The sequence below is a fragment of the Zosterops lateralis genome (genome assembly GCF_965231275.1).
Source record: "Zosterops lateralis genome assembly, chromosome: 2".
NCBI classification, from domain to species: domain Eukaryota; kingdom Metazoa; phylum Chordata; class Aves; order Passeriformes; family Zosteropidae; genus Zosterops; species Zosterops lateralis.
This window is the reverse complement of record NC_139763.1, coordinates 1,719,449-1,740,294: the sequence shown is the minus strand read 5'-3', so window position 1 is coordinate 1,740,294 and position 20,846 is coordinate 1,719,449. Positions and strand designations below refer to the sequence as shown.

The 20,846-nt window shown below is 34.9% G+C and overlaps 1 protein-coding gene across 1 annotated transcript in view; it reads left to right on the top strand.

The window, feature by feature from the left end:
* The first annotated feature begins 750 nt into the window (after nt 1–750).
* The window catches only part of RCAN1 (regulator of calcineurin 1), a 53,035-nt gene continuing 32,939 nt past the window's right edge, over nt 751–20,846 (top strand). Inside the window, exon 1 of the mRNA XM_083884347.1 lies at nt 751–979. Coding sequence (XP_083740473.1) covers nt 782–979 — 198 coding nt within the window. The 5' untranslated portion in view covers nt 751–781. The remainder of the gene's footprint in view (nt 980–20,846) is intronic.

Below are 20,846 nucleotides of genomic sequence, written 5' to 3'. Positions count from 1 at the left end.
ACTCCGAGCTCCATCAAACACTGAAAACTTCCAGGGATGGGACATGGAGCTCCTGCTTTTCTCTCTAGAAATAATAAAACATTACATAAACATTAATTTATATATATATATACACTGTACATTATTATAAATAGCGTATTTTATATGTATTATATATATTCTGTATGTTATACATATTAGTACATTATTACATAAAGCACTTGTTATATACTATATTCTGTATATTAGGTACACATACAGCATATAATACGTAGGATATATATATATTGTTATATATAATATATAAATATACAATATATTTAGTACACTATTACATATAATATATAAATAGATAAATATATTTGGTACACTATAGGGTATATATATGGTGTATTACAGACGCTAAATTTTAATATCTAGCATATATACATAGTGCGTGCGTGTATTACATGTACAGTTTATATTATATACACAGTACAGATGATAAATATAGTATATTTATCGTATTTATAGTTTATTTTTTGTTGGATCGACGCCGCTCCCCCACGGCGCTGCCCTCACCCAACATGGCGGACACCACCTCACCCACTACCTGTTGCCGCGCCAGCCGCGGCTTCCTATTGGCTGATGCGGCGCGGGGTGGGCGGGGCGGCTACTTCCGATTGGCTGACGCGACTCGGGGTGGGCGGGGCGGCGTCTTCCTATTGGCTGCTGCAGGGCGGGCGGCTCAGGAAACAAGATGGCGGGCGGGGGGTGGGAGAAGCCGCCTGAACGACGCCGCCGCCTCCGCTCGGCTCCGGCCATGGAGGAGCCGCCGCTCCCGCCGCCGCCGCCGCCCGGGGAGGACGAGGAGGAAGGCGAGGAGGAAGAAGAAGAAGAAACAGACGCGGAGTGGAGCTTTGTTGACCGCGAGATGGAGGCGGTGGCGCTGCGGGATCTCCCCACGGCCACCATCGCCTGTAACCTGGACCCGCGCGTCTTCCAGGACGGCCCGTACCGGGTGAGCCGCGCCGGGGGCCGGGAGGGGACAGCGAGGGGTTGTCTCGGTTCTCTGCGGCCGCTTCTGCCCTCGGGAATGTCGAGGAAAGGGGGGAATGAAGGGGCGAGGCTGTGGCTCCGTCCCCTCGGGGTTTTGTCCCGGCTGAGCCGAGCCCGGTCCCGGCTCCCGGAGCGGAGGGTGGAGCCGGGGAGGGCCGGGATCTGCTCCGGGAACGGGGACAGCAGCTCGGGCTGGGCCAGGGGAGGCTCAGCTTGGCCAGCAGCAGGAATTTCCCCATGGAAAGGGGGCTCAGGCCTTGGCAGGGGCTGCCTAGGGAGCTTTGGAGTGCCCATCCCTGGGGGTGTCACCTGGAGGTGGCACTCAGGGTGACAACGTGGGCACAGGTTGGGCTCCTTGACCTGGGAGGGCTTTTCCAGCCTCAGGGATTCCATGGAAAGGGAAGGAGACATTTCACAATGAGGGAAACCCATCCCTGGGTGTTTGTGCCAGGCTTTTGTGTCCCGGGTGGTCACTCAGAGCTCTGGGCTGGGGACAAGGTGGGCACAGCTGGGATGTTCTGGGAGGGCTTTTCCAACCTCAGGGATTCTGGAATGAGCTGGGGAAGGGTCTGGAGCCCCAGGAGGGGCTGAGGGAGCTGGGGAAGGGTCTGGAGCCCCAGGAGGGGCTGAGGGAGCTGGGGAAGGGTCTGGAGCCCCAGGAGGGGCTGAGGGAGCTGGGGAAGGGTCTGGAGCCCCAGGAGGGGCTGAGGGAGCTGGGGAAGGGTCTGGAGCCCCAGGAGGGGCTGAGGGAGCTGGGAAGGGGCTGAGCCTGGAGAAAAGGAGGCTCAGGGGGGACCTTGTGGCTCTGCACAAGTCCCTGCCAGGAGGGGACAGGGACAGGAGGAGAGGGAACGGCCTCAAATTGCACCAGGGGAGGCTCAAAGTGGAGATTGGAAATATTTTTTTCCCCTCACAGAGTGGGAAAATCTCTCATCCCTTGGGATGAAGATCCTGTTCTGGGATGAAAAGAGCAACACTCAAGTGTGTCTGGAAACCTCAATACCTGGAATTTCTTTTCATTCTTGTGTGGCCTCAGGCTCCAATGGATGAAATTCTGCAGTTCTGTGGTGACAACTGAGAGCAGGAAAAGGGCTGAGAGAAAATCCTGGAGTGACCCTTTAGTGCTGGATTGTGTGGATGGAGCTGGGAGGTGGGAGCTGGGATCTGTCCCAGGGAACAGGGACAGCAGGAATTTCCCCATGGAAAGGCTGTTGTTCACTGAGAATTTCAGATTTTCTGTCCTAACAGGGACTGACCCTCAAGCAAACACCTCGTTTGACTTGAGGCTGTGGAAAAGGTTCCCAAAATTGAGTGACAGCACTGGGGTTGTGGAGTTTGAATAGTGTTGTGTGATCTCAGAGGATGAAAAACTGAGATTTCAAGGGTTTAGTATAGAGTAATATATATGGGGCAGTCTGGAGGATTCAGGGCGTTGTCCAAGTCCTTCTTCATGGCTTTGGGTATTTTCTTCTAATTGGGTGAAAAAGGCCCCCATTGCAGACCTTGGGTGGTCAATTATTGGGTCAAAAGTATAAATAATACAGGTGTCATTCTTGTTATTGGGTAAATAGTGCGTAAATAAATAGAAATAGTTTAGAGACAGCTCCATTTTCTGCCTTGTTTGTTAGAGCTCACAGCTTGTGAGACTGTGCTGTGGATCAGAATTAACAAACACTGAATCCAAACAGGAAACTGTGACTCCTGAGTGTTAATCCCAGCTCTAACACAAAGAAAAAAAAGATTAAAAATCCACAGAAAGGGAGGTTTGGAGTGCCCATCCCTGGAGGTGTCACCTGGAGGTGGCACTTGGGGACAAGGTGGGGATTGGGCACAGTTTGATCTGGAAAGGCTTTTCCAACCTCGGTAATTCCATGATTTTTGGACTTTGAACAGCAATTTTACCTGGATTCCTTTGATTCCTGATCCCTTATAGGCCAGGGTGAAACTCTGTGTGAAATAAAATATCCCTGGATTGCCCCTACCCCGAGCTTTGTCCTTAAGGTTTTGTTTGGTGCACTCGATATTGTGGTTTTATTTTTCCTTGCTTTTTTTTTTGTCATTGGTTTTGCTGTCAAACCCTTTCATACTGAAGGAGGTGATTCATTTTTTTAAATAGTTTTGAATTAAATTGAATGGACTAGAAAAACAAATTGAGTTTCATAATCTCAGCAAAAACTGTATTGTCTTCACAAATAAAATGTATTTACTGCAGAAATTACATTTCTAAGGTAAAGAATGGCAGAATTGTCTTGAACTTGAACAAATATCTGTCTCCAGGAAGGGAAGAAAAGTCTCAAAAGTTTTATAAATAACACAAAACTTAAAAATAAGGCAGGTGAAGGTTCTTGGTGAGTTATAAACACAGTAGGAGCACGCAGAGTTTTAATAGATAAAAAAATCAGTTCAGGTGTGTGGTCATTGAATTTCAGCACTGAAATACATCATTTACCTTCAGTTAATAAAGTTACAGAGCCAATAACTCTTTAAAAGCTGGAAATAAATGACTTTTACAGGAACACAACCTGTACAGATACTGCAGAAATTACATTTCTGAGGTAAAGAATGGCAGAATTGTCTTGAACTTGAATAAATATCTGTCTCCAGGAAGGGGAGAAAAAGTCTCAAAAGTTTTATAAATGTAAATATAATAAAAAAATATAAATATATATTTAAATTATATTATATATATTATAAATATATATAATAATTTTTATATATTATATATAATTTATATCTATTATATATAATATATTATATATATTATAAATATAATATATATTTTATATCTATTATATATACTATATATTATATTTTATAATATATATTATAATATATTATATATAATGTATATTAAAATATACTATAATATATAAAATTACTATAATATATATATAAATATATATATATTTATAAAATATAAACTGGCAAGAGCCAATAACTCTTTAAAAGCTGGAAATAAATGACTTTTACAGGAACACAACATGGATTTTTAATTTGTTTTCTTTGCCAAATATCAGGAAGGTGCAGAGTGGGAAAGTAGAACGAGGCCCTAAAGCTTTTTATCCCAGAATTTGGAGGTGTGAAAGGTGCCCTCAGATTTAGGAAATACAGAGTTATATTAAAAATGAGAGAAATAACTGAATTGTCTCGTGGTGAATCCAGTTTTCCAGAGTGTTTGGTGGTTCAGTTCCAAGGAAATTGAAGTTTTGGGAGGTGATGGTGGTCACTCTCAGAGTGCAAATTAACTTTAAAATAAATCAATTTTTTGGACTCGATTAGGGGGTGAATTTTCAGAAAATCCCCTTGTGCACAAAAAAAAAAAAAATATCCAAATTTGTGCAGCAAATTTGGAATTTGGTGATGACAGAGGGATCCTCACACCAAATGTTTGTAAATATTCTGAATTTTGGTGTGAGCAGTGGGTTGTTTCTATTCTGCTTTTCCCAGCAGACTTAACGCTCCTAAAATACCTTTTCTTTAGAATTAAATGGGGGTTTTTTTGCCCCTTAATAATCCTGGATTGCCCTATTTGAGGAGAGTTGATCCAATCAAAGGTGAGACAAAACAGCTACTGACAAATTCTTTTTATTCTGCCCTTCCCAAATCATTATTTGTGCTGCTTGAATATTCCTCTTCTTCCTCATTTTCAATTTTTTTAATGTGTTTTATTATTATTATTTTTTTTTTTTTTTTTAATTTTTTAAAATTTTTTTTTTATTGAGGTGTTGATAATCCCAGTTGAGAAATCAAAAGATTTTTATAATGGTTTGTGATCAGTCTCTTAAAACTCCTTATCCAGGTTATAGTTCTGCTAAATGACAGTTTATTCTCATTAAAAAAATAAAATAAATATACTCCATGACCAGTTTTTTAGTCTCAAAATCTTCCAGAGAATGTGGGGGGTTCTTTTAGGTTTTTTTTTCCATTTTTTTTTTTTATTGAAGTGTTGATAATCCCAGTTAAAAAATCAGTTTTTTAAATGGTTTGTGATCAGTCTCTTAAAACCAGACCTTCTTATCCAGGTTATAGTTCTGCTAAATGACAGTTTATTCTCAGAAAAAATAAAATAAAAATATTTCATGAGCAGTTTTTTAATAGCAGTCCCAAAATCTGCCAGAAAATGTGTTTTTTTAAATTATTTTTATTTTTAAAAATTTTTAAAATTTTTTAAATTTTTTTAAATTTTTTTTTAAATTTTTTTTCTTGAGGTGTTGATAATCCCAGTTGAAAAATCAGTTTTTAAATGGTTGAAGCACAAGAAATCCCCTCAAATAAAACCCTTTTTCTGAATTTCCAGTTGGCAAATTACCTTGGGAAAATTTAGATTTTTTTTCTGAATTATTTTTTACATCAAATCTGCAGCTTTTGGTGCTTTCAGTGTTCACTCTGTGCTTGAGGAAATTGTGATTTTTCTTCACCCAACACACAGAGAAATTTTATTTTTAACTCTGTCTTCCTGTGCACTCATTCATTTAAGAAAAGGTGTCAGTAGCTAATTTTCCAATTAGGTCTTTTATATTTTTTTCCACCCTTTTCATGTGATATTCCATTTTTAGGAGCAGTTTTATGTCAGTAAAGGACACTCAGGATGGGTTTTTTTTTAATGGAATTTGTGCTGTCAAATCCAAACCAAATTCAGCAGAATTATCCCAAGGGCTGGGCCACAATTCCCTGCTGAATTTCCCAATTCTGGCACACTCAAAGGAGGGCTAAATAATGAAATAATTTCATTTTTGCCTCTTGCTGAGGAGGTTTTTACCCAGGTATTTCCTCCTCTTCACTGTGAGCACCTTTAGTTTGAGCAGTGGCAAAGAGAATTCCTACAAAAGATTGAATTTCTCACAAAATCCTTGAATTTTAGGACTCAAGAGAGATTTTTTGATGGAGATCATTTTCTTTAGAATGTGTTGAGTTCCTTAAATACTTTGGAAATATTTTTGTGGTGGTGGATTCTCCATCTCTGGGATTGTTCTGGAGGTGTTTGTGGCACTTGGGGGCATTTCAGGTGTTTAAAAATCACATTTCAGACCCATTTCTATATATTTTAGACCAATTTCTATATATTTTAGACCTATTTCCATATTTTAGACCAATTTCCATATTTCACACCATATTTTTCTGGATGTGGCACTTGAGGGCATTTCAGGTGTTTAAAAATCATATTTTTAGACCTATTTCTATATATTTTAGACCTATTTCTATATTTCAGACCCATTTCTATATATTTTAGACCCATTTCTATATTTTAGACCAATTTCCATATTTCACACCATATTTTTCTGGATGTGGCACTTGGGGACATTTCAGGTGATTAAAAATCACATTTTAGACCTATTTCTATATTTTAGACCCATTTCTATATATTTTAGACCTATTTCCGTATTTTAGACCAATTTCCATATTTCACACCATATTTTTCTGGATGTGGCACTTGGGGGCATTTCAGGTGATTAAAAATCACATTTCAGACCTATTTCTATATATTTATTGGGTTTAATTTGGTTCTTTCTCACCTGAGATTCCAAGGCTGGTGGCAAAGAGGAGCACAAAGAGAATTCCTACAAAGGATTGAATTTCTCACAAAATCCTTGAATTTTAGGACTCAAGAGAGATTTTTTGATGGAGATCATTTTCCTTAGAATGTGTTGAGTTCCTTAAATACTTTGGAAATATTTTTGTGGTGGTGGATTCTCCATCTCTGGGATTGTTCTGGAGCTGTTTGTGGCACTTGGGGGCATTTCAGGTGTTTAAAAATCACATTTCAGACCTATTTCTATATATTTTAGACCTATTTCTATATTTTATCCCAATTTCCATATTTCACACCATATTTTTCTGGATGTGGCACTTGGGGACATTTCAGGTGTTTAAAAATCACATTTTAGATTTATTTCTATATTTCAGACCAATTTCTATATATTTTAGACCAATTTCTATATATTTTAGACCTATTTCTGTATTTTAGACCCATTTCTATATATTAGATCTATTTCCATATTTTATCCCAATTTCCACATTTCACACCATATTTTTCTGGATGTGGCACTTGAGGACATTTCAGGTGTTTAAAAATCATATTTTTAGACCTATTTCTATATATTTTAGCCCTATTTCTATGTATTTTAGATCTATTTCTATATTTTAGAAAAATTTCCATATTTCACACCATATTTTTCTGGATGTGGCACTTGGGGACATTTCAGGTGTTTAAAAATCATATTTTAGACCTATTTCTATATATTTTAGACCTATTTCTATATTTTAGAAAAATTTCCATATTTCACACCATATTTTTCTGGATGTGGCACTTGAGGACATTTCAGGTGTTTAAAAATTACATTTTAGATTTATTTCTATATTTCAGACCTATTTCTATATATTTTAGACCTATTTCTATATTTCAGACCCATTTCTATATATTTTAGACCCATTTCTATATTTTAGAAAAATTTCCATATTTCACACCATATTTTTCTGGATGTGGCACTTGGGGACATTTCAGGTGTTTAAAAATCACATTTTAGACCCATTTCTATATTTTAGACCCATTTCTATATATTTTAGACCTATTTCCGTATTTTAGACCAATTTCTATATTTCACACCATATTTTTCTGGATGTGGCACTTGGGGGCATTTCAGGTGATTAAAAATCACATTTTAGACCCATTTCTATATATTTATTGGGTTTAATTTGGTTCTTTCTCACCTGAGATTCCAAGGCTGGTGGCAAAGAGGAGCACAAAGAGAATTCCTACAAAGAATTGAATTTCTCATAAAATCCTTGAATTTTAGGGCTCAGAGAGATTTTTTGATGGAGATCATTTTCTTTAGAATGTGTTGAGTTCCTTAAATTCCTTGGGAATATTTTTGTGGTGGTGGATTCTCCATCTCTGGGATTGTTCTGGAGCTGTTTGTGGCACTTGGGGGCATTTCAGGTGTTTAAAAATCACATTTTAGATTTATTTCTATATTTCAGACCTATTTCTATATATTTTAGACCTATTTCTATATTTCAGACCCATTTCTATATATTTTAGACCCATTTCTATATTTTAGAAAAATTTCCATATTTCACACCATATTTTTCTGGATGTGGCACTTGGGGACATTTCAGGTGTTTAAAAATCACATTTTAGACCCATTTCTATATTTTAGACCCATTTCTATATATTTTAGACCTATTTCCGTATTTTAGACCAATTTCTATATTTCACACCATATTTTTCTGGATGTGGCACTTGGGGGCATTTCAGGTGATTAAAAATCACATTTTAGACCCATTTCTATATATTTATTGGGTTTAATTTGGTTCTTTCTCACCTGAGATTCCAAGGCTGGTGGCAAAGAGGAGCACAAAGAGAATTCCTACAAAGAATTGAATTTCTCATAAAATCCTTGAATTTTAGGGCTCAGAGAGATTTTTTGATGGAGATCATTTTCTTTAGAATGTGTTGAGTTCCTTAAATTCCTTGGGAATATTTTTGTGGTGGTGGATTCTCCATCTCTGGGATTGTTCTGGAGCTGTTTGTGGCACTTGGGGGCATTTCAGGTGTTTAAAAATCACATTTTAGATTTATTTCTATATTTCAGACCTATTTCTATATATTTTAGACCTATTTCTATATTTTATCCCAATTTCCATATTTCAGCCCATATTTTTCTGGATGTGGCACTTGAGGACATTTCAGGTGTTTAAAAATCATATTTTTAGACCTATTTCTATATATTTTAGCCCTATTTCTATATATTTTAGACCAATTCCCATATTTCACACCATATTTTTTCTTGATGTGGCACTTGGGGACATTTCAGGTGTTTAAAAATCATATTTTAGACCAATTTCTATATATTTTAGACCAATTTCTATATTTTAGACCTATTTCCATATTTTAGACCAATTTCTATATTTCACACCATATTTTTCTGGATGTGGCACTTGGGGACATTTCAGGTGTTTAAAAAATCACATTTTAGACCTATTTCTATATATTTATTGGGTTTAATTTGGTTCTTTCTCACCTGAGATTCCAAGGCTGGTGGCAAAGAGGAGCACAAAGAGAATTCCTACAAAGGATTGAATTTCTCACAAAATCCTTGAATTTTAGGACTCAAGAGAGATTTTTTGATGGAGATCATTTTCCTTAGAATGTGTTGAGTTCCTTAAATACTTTGGAAATATTTTTGTGGTGGTGGATTCTCCATCTCTGGGATTGTTCTGGAGCTGTTTGTGGCACTTGGGGGCATTTCAGGTGTTTAAAAATCACATTTCAGACCTATTTCTATATATTTTAGACCTATTTCTATATTTTATCCCAATTTCCATATTTCACACCATATTTTTCTGGATGTGGCACTTGGGGACATTTCAGGTGTTTAAAAATCATTTTTTTTAGACCTATTTCTATATATTTTAGATCTATTTCTATATTTTAGACCAATTTCCATATTTCAGCCCGTATTTTTCTGGATGTGGCACTTGGGGGCATTTCAGGTGTTTAAAAATCACATTTTAGACCTATTTCTATATATTTATTGGGTTTAATTTGGTTCTTTCTCAGCTGAGATTCCAAGGCTGGTGGCAAAGAGGAGCACAAAGAGAATTCCTACAAAGGATTGAATTTCTCACAAAATCCTTGAATTTTAGGACTCAAGAGAGATTTTTAATGGAGATAATTTTCCTTAGAATGTGTTGAGTTCCTTAAATTCCTTGGGAATATTTTTGTGGTGGTGGATTCTCCATCTCTGGGATTGTTCTGGAGCTGTTTGTGGCACTTGGGGGCATTTCAGGTGTTTAAAAATCACATTTCAGACCTATTTCTATATATTTTAGACCTATTTCTATATTTCAGACCCATTTCTATATATTTTAGCCCTATTTCTATATATTTTAGACCTATTTCCATATTTCACACCATATTTTTCTGGATGTGGCACTTGGGGGCATTTCAGGTGTTTAAAAATCACATTTTAGACCCATTTCTATATTTTAGACCAATTCCCATATTTCACACCATATTTTTTCTTGATGTGGCACTTGAGGACATTTCAGGTGTTTAAAAATCATATTTTTTAGACCTATTTCTATATATTTTAGATCTATTTCTATATTTTAGACCAATTTCCATATTTCACACCATATTTTTCTGGATGTGGCACTTGGGAGCATTTCAGGTGTTTAAAAATCACATTTTAGATTTATTTCTATATTTCAGACCTATTTCTATATATTTTAGACCTATTTCCATATTTTATCCCAATTTCCACATTTCACACCATATTTTTCTGGATGTGGCACTTGAGGACATTTCAGGTGTTTAAAAATCATATTTTAGATTTATTTCTATATTTCAGACCAATTTCTATATATTTTAGACCAATTTCTATATTTTAGACCAATTTCTATATTTTAGATCTATTTCCATATTTTAGACCAATTCCCATATTTCACACCATATTTTTCTGGATGTGGCACTTGGGGACATTTCAGGTGATTAAAAATCACATTTTAGACCTATTTCTATATATTTATTGGGTTTAATTTGGTTCTTTCTCACCCAAAATTCCAAGGCTGGTGGCAAAGAGGAGCACAAAGAGAATTCCTACAAAGAATTGAATTTCTCATAAAATCCTTGAATTTTAGGGCTCAGAGAGATTTTTTGATGGAGATAATTTTCTTTAAATGGGTCGAGTTCCTTAAATTCCTTGGGAATATTTTTGTGGTGGTGGATTCTCCATCTCTGGGATTGTTCTGGAGCTGTTTGTGGCACTTGGTGGGGGCATTTCAGGTGATTAAAAATCACATTTCAGACCTATTTCTATATATTTTAGACCTATTTCTATATTTCAGACCTATTTCTATATATTTTAGATCTATTTCTATATTTTAGACCAATTTCCATATTTCACAGCATATTTTTCTGGATGTGGCACTTGGGGGCATTTCAGGTGCTTAAAAATCACATTTTAGATTTATTTCTATATTTCAGACCAATTTCTATATATTTTAGACCTATTTCTGTATTTTAGACCCATTTCTATATATTAGATCTATTTCTGTATTTTAGACAAATTTCCATATTTCACACCATATTTTTCTGGATGTGGCACTTGAGGACATTTCAGGTGTTTAAAAATCATATTTTTAGACCTATTTCTATATATTTTAGCCCTATTTCTATATATTTTAGATCTATTTCTATATTTTAGAAAAATTTCCATATTTCAGCCCATATTTTTCTGGATGTGGCACTTGGGGACATTTCAGGTGTTTAAAAAATCACAGTTTAGACCTATTTCTATATTTTAGACCAATTTCCATATTTCACACCATATTTTTCTGGATGTGGCACTTGGGGACATTTCAGGTGATTAAAAATCACATTTTAGACCTATTTCTATATATTTATTGGGTTTAATTTGGTTCTTTCTCACCCAAAATTCCAAGGCTGGTGGCAAAGAGGAGCACAAAGAGAAATTCCTACAAAGAATTGAATTTCTCACAAAATCCTTGAATTTTAGGGCTCAGAGAGATTTTTGATGGAGATAATTTTCCTTAGAATGTGTTGAATTCCTTAAATTCTTTGGAAATATTTTTGTGGTGGTGGATTCTCCATCTCTGGGATTGTTCTGGAGGTTCAGGTGTTCAAAAATCACATTTCAGACCTATTTCTATATATTTCAGACCAATTTCTGTATTTTATCCCAATTTCCACATTTCACACCATATTTTTCTGGATGTGGCACTTGGGGGCATTTCAGGTGCTTAAAAATCACATTTTAGATTTATTTCTATATTTCAGACCAGTTTCTATATATTTTAGACCAATTTCTATATTTTAGACCAATTTCTATATTTTAGACCTATTTCTATATATTAGATCTATTTCTGTATTTTAGACCAATTTCCATATTTCACACCATATTTTTCTGGATGTGGCACTTGGGGGCATTTCAGGTGTTTAAAAATCACATTTTAGACCAATTTCTGTATTTTAGACCAATTTCTGTATTTTAGACCAATTTCTATATTTTAGACCTATTTCCATATTTTAGACCAGTTTCCATATTTCAGCCCATATTTTTCTGGATGTGGCACTTGGGGGCATTTCAGGTGTTTAAAAATCACATTTTAGATTTATTTCTATATTTCAGACCTATTTCTATATATTTCAGACCTATTTCCATATTTTATCCCAATTTCCATATTTCACACCATATTTTTCTGGATGTGGCACTTGAGGACATTTCAGGTGTTTAAAAATCATATTTTAGACCTATTTCTATATATTTTAGACCTATTTCCATATTTTATCCCAATTTCCACATTTCACACCATATTTTTCTGGATGTGGCACTTGGGGACATTTCAGGTGTTTAAAAAATCACATTTTAGGTTTATTTCTATATTTCAGACCAATTTCTATATATTTTAGACCAATTTCTATATTTTAGACCCATTTCTATATTTTAGACCTATTTCTGTATTTTATCCCAATTTCCATATTTCAGCCCGTATTTTTCTGGATGTGGCACTTGGGGACATTTCAGGTGTTTAAAAATCATATTTTAGACCTATTTCTATATATTATAGACCTATTTCTGTATTTTAGACCTATTTCCATATTTTAGACCCATTTCTATATTTTAGGCCAATTCCCATATTTCACACCATATTTTTTCTTGATGTGGCACTTGAGGACATTTCAGGTGTTTAAAAATCATATTTTTAGACCTATTTCTATATATTTTAGCCCTATTTCTATATATTTTAGACCTATTTCCATATTTTAGACCAATTCCCATATTTCACACCATATTTTTCTGGATGTGGCACTTGGGGACATTTCAGGTGTTTAAAAAATCACAGTTTAGACCCATTTCTATATTTCAGACACATTTCTATATATTTCAGACCCATTTCTGTATTTTAGACCAATTTCCATATTTCGGACCATTATTTTCTCCTATTTTCATGCTGGTTCTGCTGGGAAAGTCACTCCCAGCCTTGAAGATCCTGTGATAATTAATTTTAATCTGGGAATTTTTTGCAAATTAATGAAAGTAGCAGCGAGTTTTCCATAATTAACAACATCTTATATTCCTGGAGAAACTAAAACTGTCTTGGGAACAATTTTTCTCTGGGAAAACTTTGCTGGAAAAGTGAATTATTAAAGAAATTCAAAATTTGGAGTCGAACTTTGTCTGTGTCCTCACAAAACCCTCAGAACTGGCTGGAAAACATTCTCTGCAATTATTTATTTTTTTAAAAATTAGAAATATTCTATTTTTGCTGAAGATAAAAAGCCCAGGGAGGTGAGTTTTGTTTCCCAGGAAAAGCAGAGCTGCAGGTGAGTCAAATCCTGGCAATTCCAGCTCCCAAATTCTCATTTTTTTCCTTCACTTTTGTGTGTTTTTTTACTGCAGAAAAGCCTTTTATGAACTCAACTGAAAATAAAACTATTAAAAGAGCCTTGCAAGGCACTGAAATCATCATTAAGTGGATTTTGGTTTTTTTTTTTTTTTAAATACTTAAAGAATTATTTCTGCCTTGCAGGAAATTCAGCAGAGATTTCTCAGGAGCAAAACAAAAGTTTCTTTAGGAATAATCTCAATTTTCTGGGTAATCTCTTCCTGCCTCAGCCTGGTTAATCCTTTTACTTCACATTTTTTAATCCTCTTAAATCACATTTTAAAAAAGAAAACATTTTCAAAGTAGATTTCCAAAAACGAGGAGTGTTTTTGTTTATAGATTTTTGTGACCACAGCTCTGGTTTTGGCAAAATATTCCCTAATGGGAATATAAAATTCAGTTATTTTATTTTATATTTATATATACCTGGATATATTTTGAAGGTTTTCATTCTTTCTCTGCCAAAACAAAAAAAATCTCTTTTTTTGTGACAGTGTTTATAGTTTTTTAATGCTTTTGCTTTCCAAATGAAGCCCAGGGTTAAGGCTGTGGTTCAAAATCACTTCTCAATAATCTGCATTTACTTTGAACACTAAAACCATTACAAAAAATAATAAATAAATTAGAAACCTTCCATTATGAAAAGTTTTTCACAAGAACTTCTCGGAGGAATTTTGAGCAGGTTCAGGTTTATATCACACTTTTGTTGGTGTCCAAAATAATAATAATAATAATAATAATAATAATAATAATCCCATTCATTAATTAAAAATATGAAAATAAATGCAGTTTTAGAAGTGAGGCTGAGTTGAATCTCAGCCCAAACACCCCTCAAGAACATCAGCATTAAATAATTATTAACATAATTAATTATTAATTATTAATTAATAATTATTAATAATTAATTTAATTTAAATTATTTTAAATAAATTTAATTAATTATTGATTAATTATTTATTATTAACATAATAGCAGCCGTGGCTGAACTGCCCCATGTAGAAAGTCTTTTTTAGCACCAAAAGTTCAATTCTGTGACAGTTCATTGCTGAAGTCATTTATTCAAGTTTTAATTAATATTATATATAATATATATATTATATATAAATAATATATATATACACACACATTTATTTATATAGGTTAATAATAAATAACATTATTTGGTAATAAGCAGTGTTTATACATTTATTTATACATTTACATACATATAGATATACATTTATTTATATAGGTTATTAATAAATAACATTAATTAATAAGTATTTATACATTTATTTATAAATTAACATATATATATTTATATGGGTTATTAATAAATAACATTATTAATAAGCAGTGTTTATACATTTGTTTTTAAAATTACATATATATACATTTATTTATATAGGTTATTAATAAATAACATTATTAATAAGCAGTGTTTATACATTTATTTAAAAATTCACATCATTATACATTTATTTATATTGGTTATTAATAAATAACATTATTTGGTAATAAGCAGCGTTTATACATTTATTTATAAATTTACATACATATATATTTTTATTTATATAGGTCATTAACAAATAACATTATTTGGTGTCATCACTGAAAGGTTAGGAGATCTGAAAATGAAGGAAATAATTAAAAAAAAAATACAAATTAATATATTGATAGTAACCAGAAATTCCAGTGGAGTCTGGGGTTGTTTTATTGTAGAAAAACACAAAATCCTGGGATGGTTTGGCTTGGAAAGGACCCCAAGGATCATCCAATTCCAGCCCTGCCCTGGCTGAGTTTGCTTTAATTTGGGGTTTTTTTAATGATGTTTAAACACTTTCCTCATTTAGGACAATTTTCATTGGGGTTTTTATTTCTTATTCTGACCAGCTGCTGTTTTTTCCTTTAAAAAATATTGAATTTTTCCTGGGGATGATTGAACTGTGTTCAGTTGGGACTGACTGAGGCCTAAAATACCAATTTTAATTTTTTTTGTGGGTATAATGCATAATTAAACTATAAAAATAGTATAAATAGTATATATATAAAAATAGTATATATATAAATAGTATAAATAGTATATATATAAAAATATAAAAATAATTGTCTTACAAGTTTGGGAAATCCCAATATTAAAAATAAGTTGATTAGTGAGTGGTACCTCCTAATTTAAAAATTTAAAATTTAGGATTTTAGGCAATTTCCTAAACAGACTTTGTGAGGTTCTACCAACTTTAGGTGGGAGAAAAATCATCCACAACCTTTAAACCTTTTGTCTCTTCCTCCCAACATTCTTTTACTGCCAGAGATTAATTTTATTAATTTTATTAATTTTATTTTATTAATTTTATTAATGATGACAGTCATTGATTACTGGCTCCACTCACAAAAGCAGAGCTGTCAATACTCACTAAATTTCATTTATTAAAATGTAATTTCCCTCTTCCCTGGGCAGGTCACAAGTGAAGAACTGGATTGAATTTTGCTTTTTTTTTTTATTTTTTTGAGGTTTTATTTGGAGTTATTTTGGTGCTGCCAAACAATTGTTGGTTATTGAAGAGTCCAAACCTCAGCAGTTGGATTTGAGTTTGGTTTTGTGGCTGAAATCCAAAAGGCAGCAGGAAATTTGAGGCATCACCTCTGGCCCAGCAGTGAATTCAGGGGGTTTTGATAAATTAATTTATTTGATAATAATAAATTAATTTATTTGATAATTTGTGTGATAAGCTGTTAGGGAAAAAAAAAATCAGAAAAAAACCCCATAAACATAAAATTTTTGACTTTTAGATGCAGCCAAATAAATAAAAATCACTTTTTTTTTTTTTTTTTTTTTTTTTTTTTTTTTTTTTTTTTTTTTTTTTGCATGGACTGCAAACCATTGCGGAAACTTCCCTGAAGGTTTGGTCCTGATTTCTGAACAAGTGGCTTTTTGTCTGGAAGCCTCTTAAAATTCAGGTTTTTTTCCAAGGAGAGCTGGCTGAAAGGCAGAGGAATTATTCCTTTTTTTCCTTTCTTTCTTTCCTTTCTCTGAAGGTAAAGAGCTGAGCTGGGGGGAAGTGCCAGAAAAACCAAACTGTATTGTTATAATAAATGGAATTTTTTTCCTGTTTGTATTTTTTTTTTAGCCATTCATAATCCATATAGTTAAACAAAAAACACTTCAGTGGGTTTGTAGTTAAAATATCCTCCTCCTTTCTGATAACCCAACAAGTTAATACAGATAATATTATTAAATACATTAACAACAACTCCCATCTCTGATTATTTTATATTATATTGTTTGTATTTATTACAATATTTGTATTTATTATATTGTAGAGCTGTTGCCAATTACTGAAGGCTGCAGCAGGAATGTTTCCATCACTGTGGAAAGAAATGATGAAATAAGAACTAAAATGTCCATTATTGTGGAAATAGAAAATGAAATAAGAACCAAAATGTCCATTTTTGTGGAAGGAAATGATGAAATAAGAACCAAAATGTCCATTATTGTGGAAAGAAATGATGAAATAAGAACCAAAAGGTCCATTATTGTGGAAAGAAATTATGAAATAAGAACTAAAATCTTCATTTTTGTGGAAGGAAATGATGAAATAAGAACTAAAATCTCCATTATTGTGGAAATAGAAAATGAAATAAGAACCAAAAGGTCCATTTTTGTGGAAATAGATGATGAAATAAGAACTAAAATGTCCATTTTTGTGGAAATAGATGATGAAATAAGAACCAAAAGGTCCATTTCTTGCAAGTTGTGATGTTAAATATGATGGGAGGGTTTCTTGTGGCAGCCAGAGAGGGAATCAGTGGGAATTCCTGGCTTGTTTCAGTTTTTGGGCTGTGTGGCCACTCCTTTGCAGGATTCAGTGGCCCAGCATTGCCTGGCTCATGGAAACTCTGATTAAACTCTGAATTTTCCTGACTCTCCAGGATGAAGCAGCTGCTGGGACGGGCAGTGGAAAGTCTGAGCAGCTCCTGCCTGGGGTTGTGTAACGCAGAGAGAATCAGCTCAGGGCAGGTGAGATCAGCCTGGAACTCCACTAAAAACAGCCCAGCCCATAATGCTTCCCATATCAGTGGGGTATTGTCCCCTTTGGGAAAGGTTTAGAGTCTCTGTAAGGTGCAGAACAATTTTAAACATGTTTTTTGGAGGGTTTTTTTTTTTTTTTTTCTGGGATTTATCCTGACAGAAAAGCTCCTCACCTTTCCCAGTGCAGAAATTCCTCACAGGAGAGTTTGTTCTTTATAATGAGCATTTTATCTTCATTCCTGAGCTGCCTCAGTGGAATTCTGTCCTTATCCCCTGCTCTGCAATGATGTTTTTGGGAGGGTTAAACACATTTTTTGGAAGTTTTTTCCTGCGATATATCCCGACAGAAAAGCTCCTCACCTTTCCCAGAGCAGGGATTCCTCACAGGAGAGGTTGTTCCTTATAATGAGCATTTTATCTTCATTCCTGAGCTGCCCCAGTGAAATTCTGTCCTTATCCACTGCTCTGCAATGATGTTTTTGGAAGGGTTAAACACATTTTTTTGATTGTTTTTCTGGGATTTATCCTGACAGAAAAGCTCCTCACCTTTCCCAGAGCAGGAATTCCTCACAGGAGAGGTTGTTCCTTATAATGAGCATTTTATCTTCATTCCTGAGCTGCCTCAGTGGAATTCTGGGGATTCTTATCCCCTGCTCTGCAATGATGTTTTTGGGAGGATTAGGGTTAAACATATTTTTTTGATTATTTTTTTTTTTCTGGGATTTATCCTGACAAAAAAGCTCCTCAGCTTTCCCAGTGCAGGAATTCTTCACAGGAGAGATTGTTCCTTATAATGAACATTTTATCTTCATTCCTGAGCTGCCTCAGTGGAATTTTGTCCTTATCCCCTGCTCTGCAATGATGTTTTTGGGAGGGTTAAACACATTTTTTTGATTATTTTTTTTTTCTGGGATTTATCCTGACAGAAAAGCTCCTCACCTCTCCCAGTGCAGGAATTCCTCACAGGAGAGGTTGTTCTTTATAATGAACATTTGTGTCTCCATTCCTGAGCTGCCCCAGTGGAATTCTGTCCTTATCCCCTGCTCTGCAATGATGTTTTTGGGAGGGTTAAACACATTTTTTTGATTATTTTTTTTTTCTGGGATTTATCCTGACAGAAAAGCTCCTCACCTTTCCCAGAGCAGGGATTCTTCACAGGAGAGGTTGTTCCTTATAATGAACATTTGTATCCTTCATTCCTGAGCTGCCCCAGTGGAATTCTGTCCTTATCCTCTGCTCTGCAATGATGTTTTCATCTCCCCTGCTGGAAAAAAAATCCAAATCCAGACATTTCTAAGGAGATGCAGAATTGTGTTGACTTTCAGCAGGTGGAAGTTCCTAACCCCAAAACCACTCCCTGGAATATTCAGGAATTTAAAATGTTTTCAAGAATTAATTTCTAATGCTGACTTTTTTTTTTTTTTTTTTTTTTTTTTTTGCCCCTTTAATCAAAAGAGGTGATTTCTTGCCACATGAAGAAATAAATAAATAAAATGCCTCCTCAAAGCTCTGTTGTTATTGTACCATAAAAGCTTTAAATGCCTTTAAGTGCTGCTGATGTGTCACTAATTAATGTCTGAGATAATCACAGTGTGTCAGGCATTAACCTCACCCACAATGCAGGGGATTTGGGATAAATTCCAGACTCTCCTGTGGATCCTTTTATTATTTTTTATTATTTTATCAAGGCCAGGTTGGACAGGGCTTGGAGCGACCTGAGACAGTGGAAAGGGGTTGGAATTAAATGATTTTTAAAGTCTCTTATTCCTAATCCATATAGTTAAACAAAACACTTCTGTAGGTTTGTAGTTAAAATATTCTCCACCTTTCTAATAACCCAACAAGTGAGATTTATTTTAAAATAAATTCCTTATTATTTTATTCCTTTAATTGTTTTATCAAGGCCAGGTTGGGCAGGGCTTGGAACAACCTGGGATAGTGGAAGGGAGTTGGAATTAAATGATCTTTAAACTCTCTTCCCACCAAACCCATTCCATCATCTTTATTATTATTATTATTTAAATTCTTTTGAAATTTCCAGGTACACTTAATTTGTTATTTGAAATGCAGAAACTGCTTGTAATTGCTTTGGGTTTTTTTTTTTTTTTCCTACCCTCCCAGAACATTCTTAGAAAATCTTTTTCAAGTTTATCTCCCATTCTTCTTCCTTCTGTGAGTGCAGTGGAAAATGTCATTCTTTAAAGATCACAGAAATACCAGGCTGCTTCTGCCCAGCTCCTGTGGTTTTCCAAAGCCTCCTGTGTTCAGGTTTAATTTTTTATTTCCTTTTGGTTTTTTTTTCCCTTAGTCACAGAGGATGTGTCAGAGGATGAGCACGAAACTTCTGCTCGCCTGGGATGAGATTTTTAATATTTGACTTAAACAAATCCCGCTGTCGTGTTAGAAGGAACTAAAAATTAAAACAACCCCCAACACCTGCTGTTTTCATCCTTATCTTTGCTCTCCCTCAAGGCATAGTTTTGGCCCAGTACAGCTGCATTTTTCATGATAATAAATTGTTAATTGCAGAAGTATTTTTCAGGCTACTCCATGAGAATTATGGTCATATCTTCACTCAGTGGGACAGTTCTTGTACCTGTCACAGCTGAAAAAACAACATAAAAGTTTAGATAAATATTTAGGGACAACTGCTTTACCTCTTAGAATTTATTTTTTTAAAAAAAAACTTTTCAGAAGTGGCAGTTAAACAGGAAAAGAAAAAAAAATCCTAAATCTGTGACCTTACAGATGATACAGTCCTGAAGGTGTGTGGGGAGCACAAAACAGCTGCAAAATATTTGTTAATCAGAGTGAATTAACCAGTATAAAATAATGATTAATTCTTAGGCACTGCTGGGAGACCCTTCCATGGTTCACAGGGGTGATGTGGAAATTGAAATAAAAACTTAGAGAATCAGGTTTTTATTTAATGGAATCAGAGTGGGTTGGGATGGAAGGAAGATCAAAGATGGTTTAATTCCCACTCCTGCCATGGCAGGGACACCTCCCACTGTCCCCAATGTCCCAGCTGGCCTTGGGCACTGCCAGGGATCCACAGCAAATGTGGGAATTCCATCCCAGCCAGGAATTCCTGCCCAAAATCCCCTCCAGCCCTTCCCTTCTCCACCCTCGGGCCATTCCCTGTGTCCCGTCAATCTGTGCCCTTGTGGAGCTTTGGTTAAATGAGGATTATTTTAGTGAATCTCGTGGGGTCATCAGTGCAGGAGGTAAATAAAGAGTCAAGTGCAGCCCCTGTTGGGTTTTATTTTCTTTTTACCAGGCTCAGAATTAAATGCTCTAGACATTATTTTGTGTTCAGACTCAGATGTTTATTAATTCTTATCTATGTTACAGTCTCACGAACTGTGAGTTCTACAGCACTTGTAGCTAATTATCTAAACATGGAGCC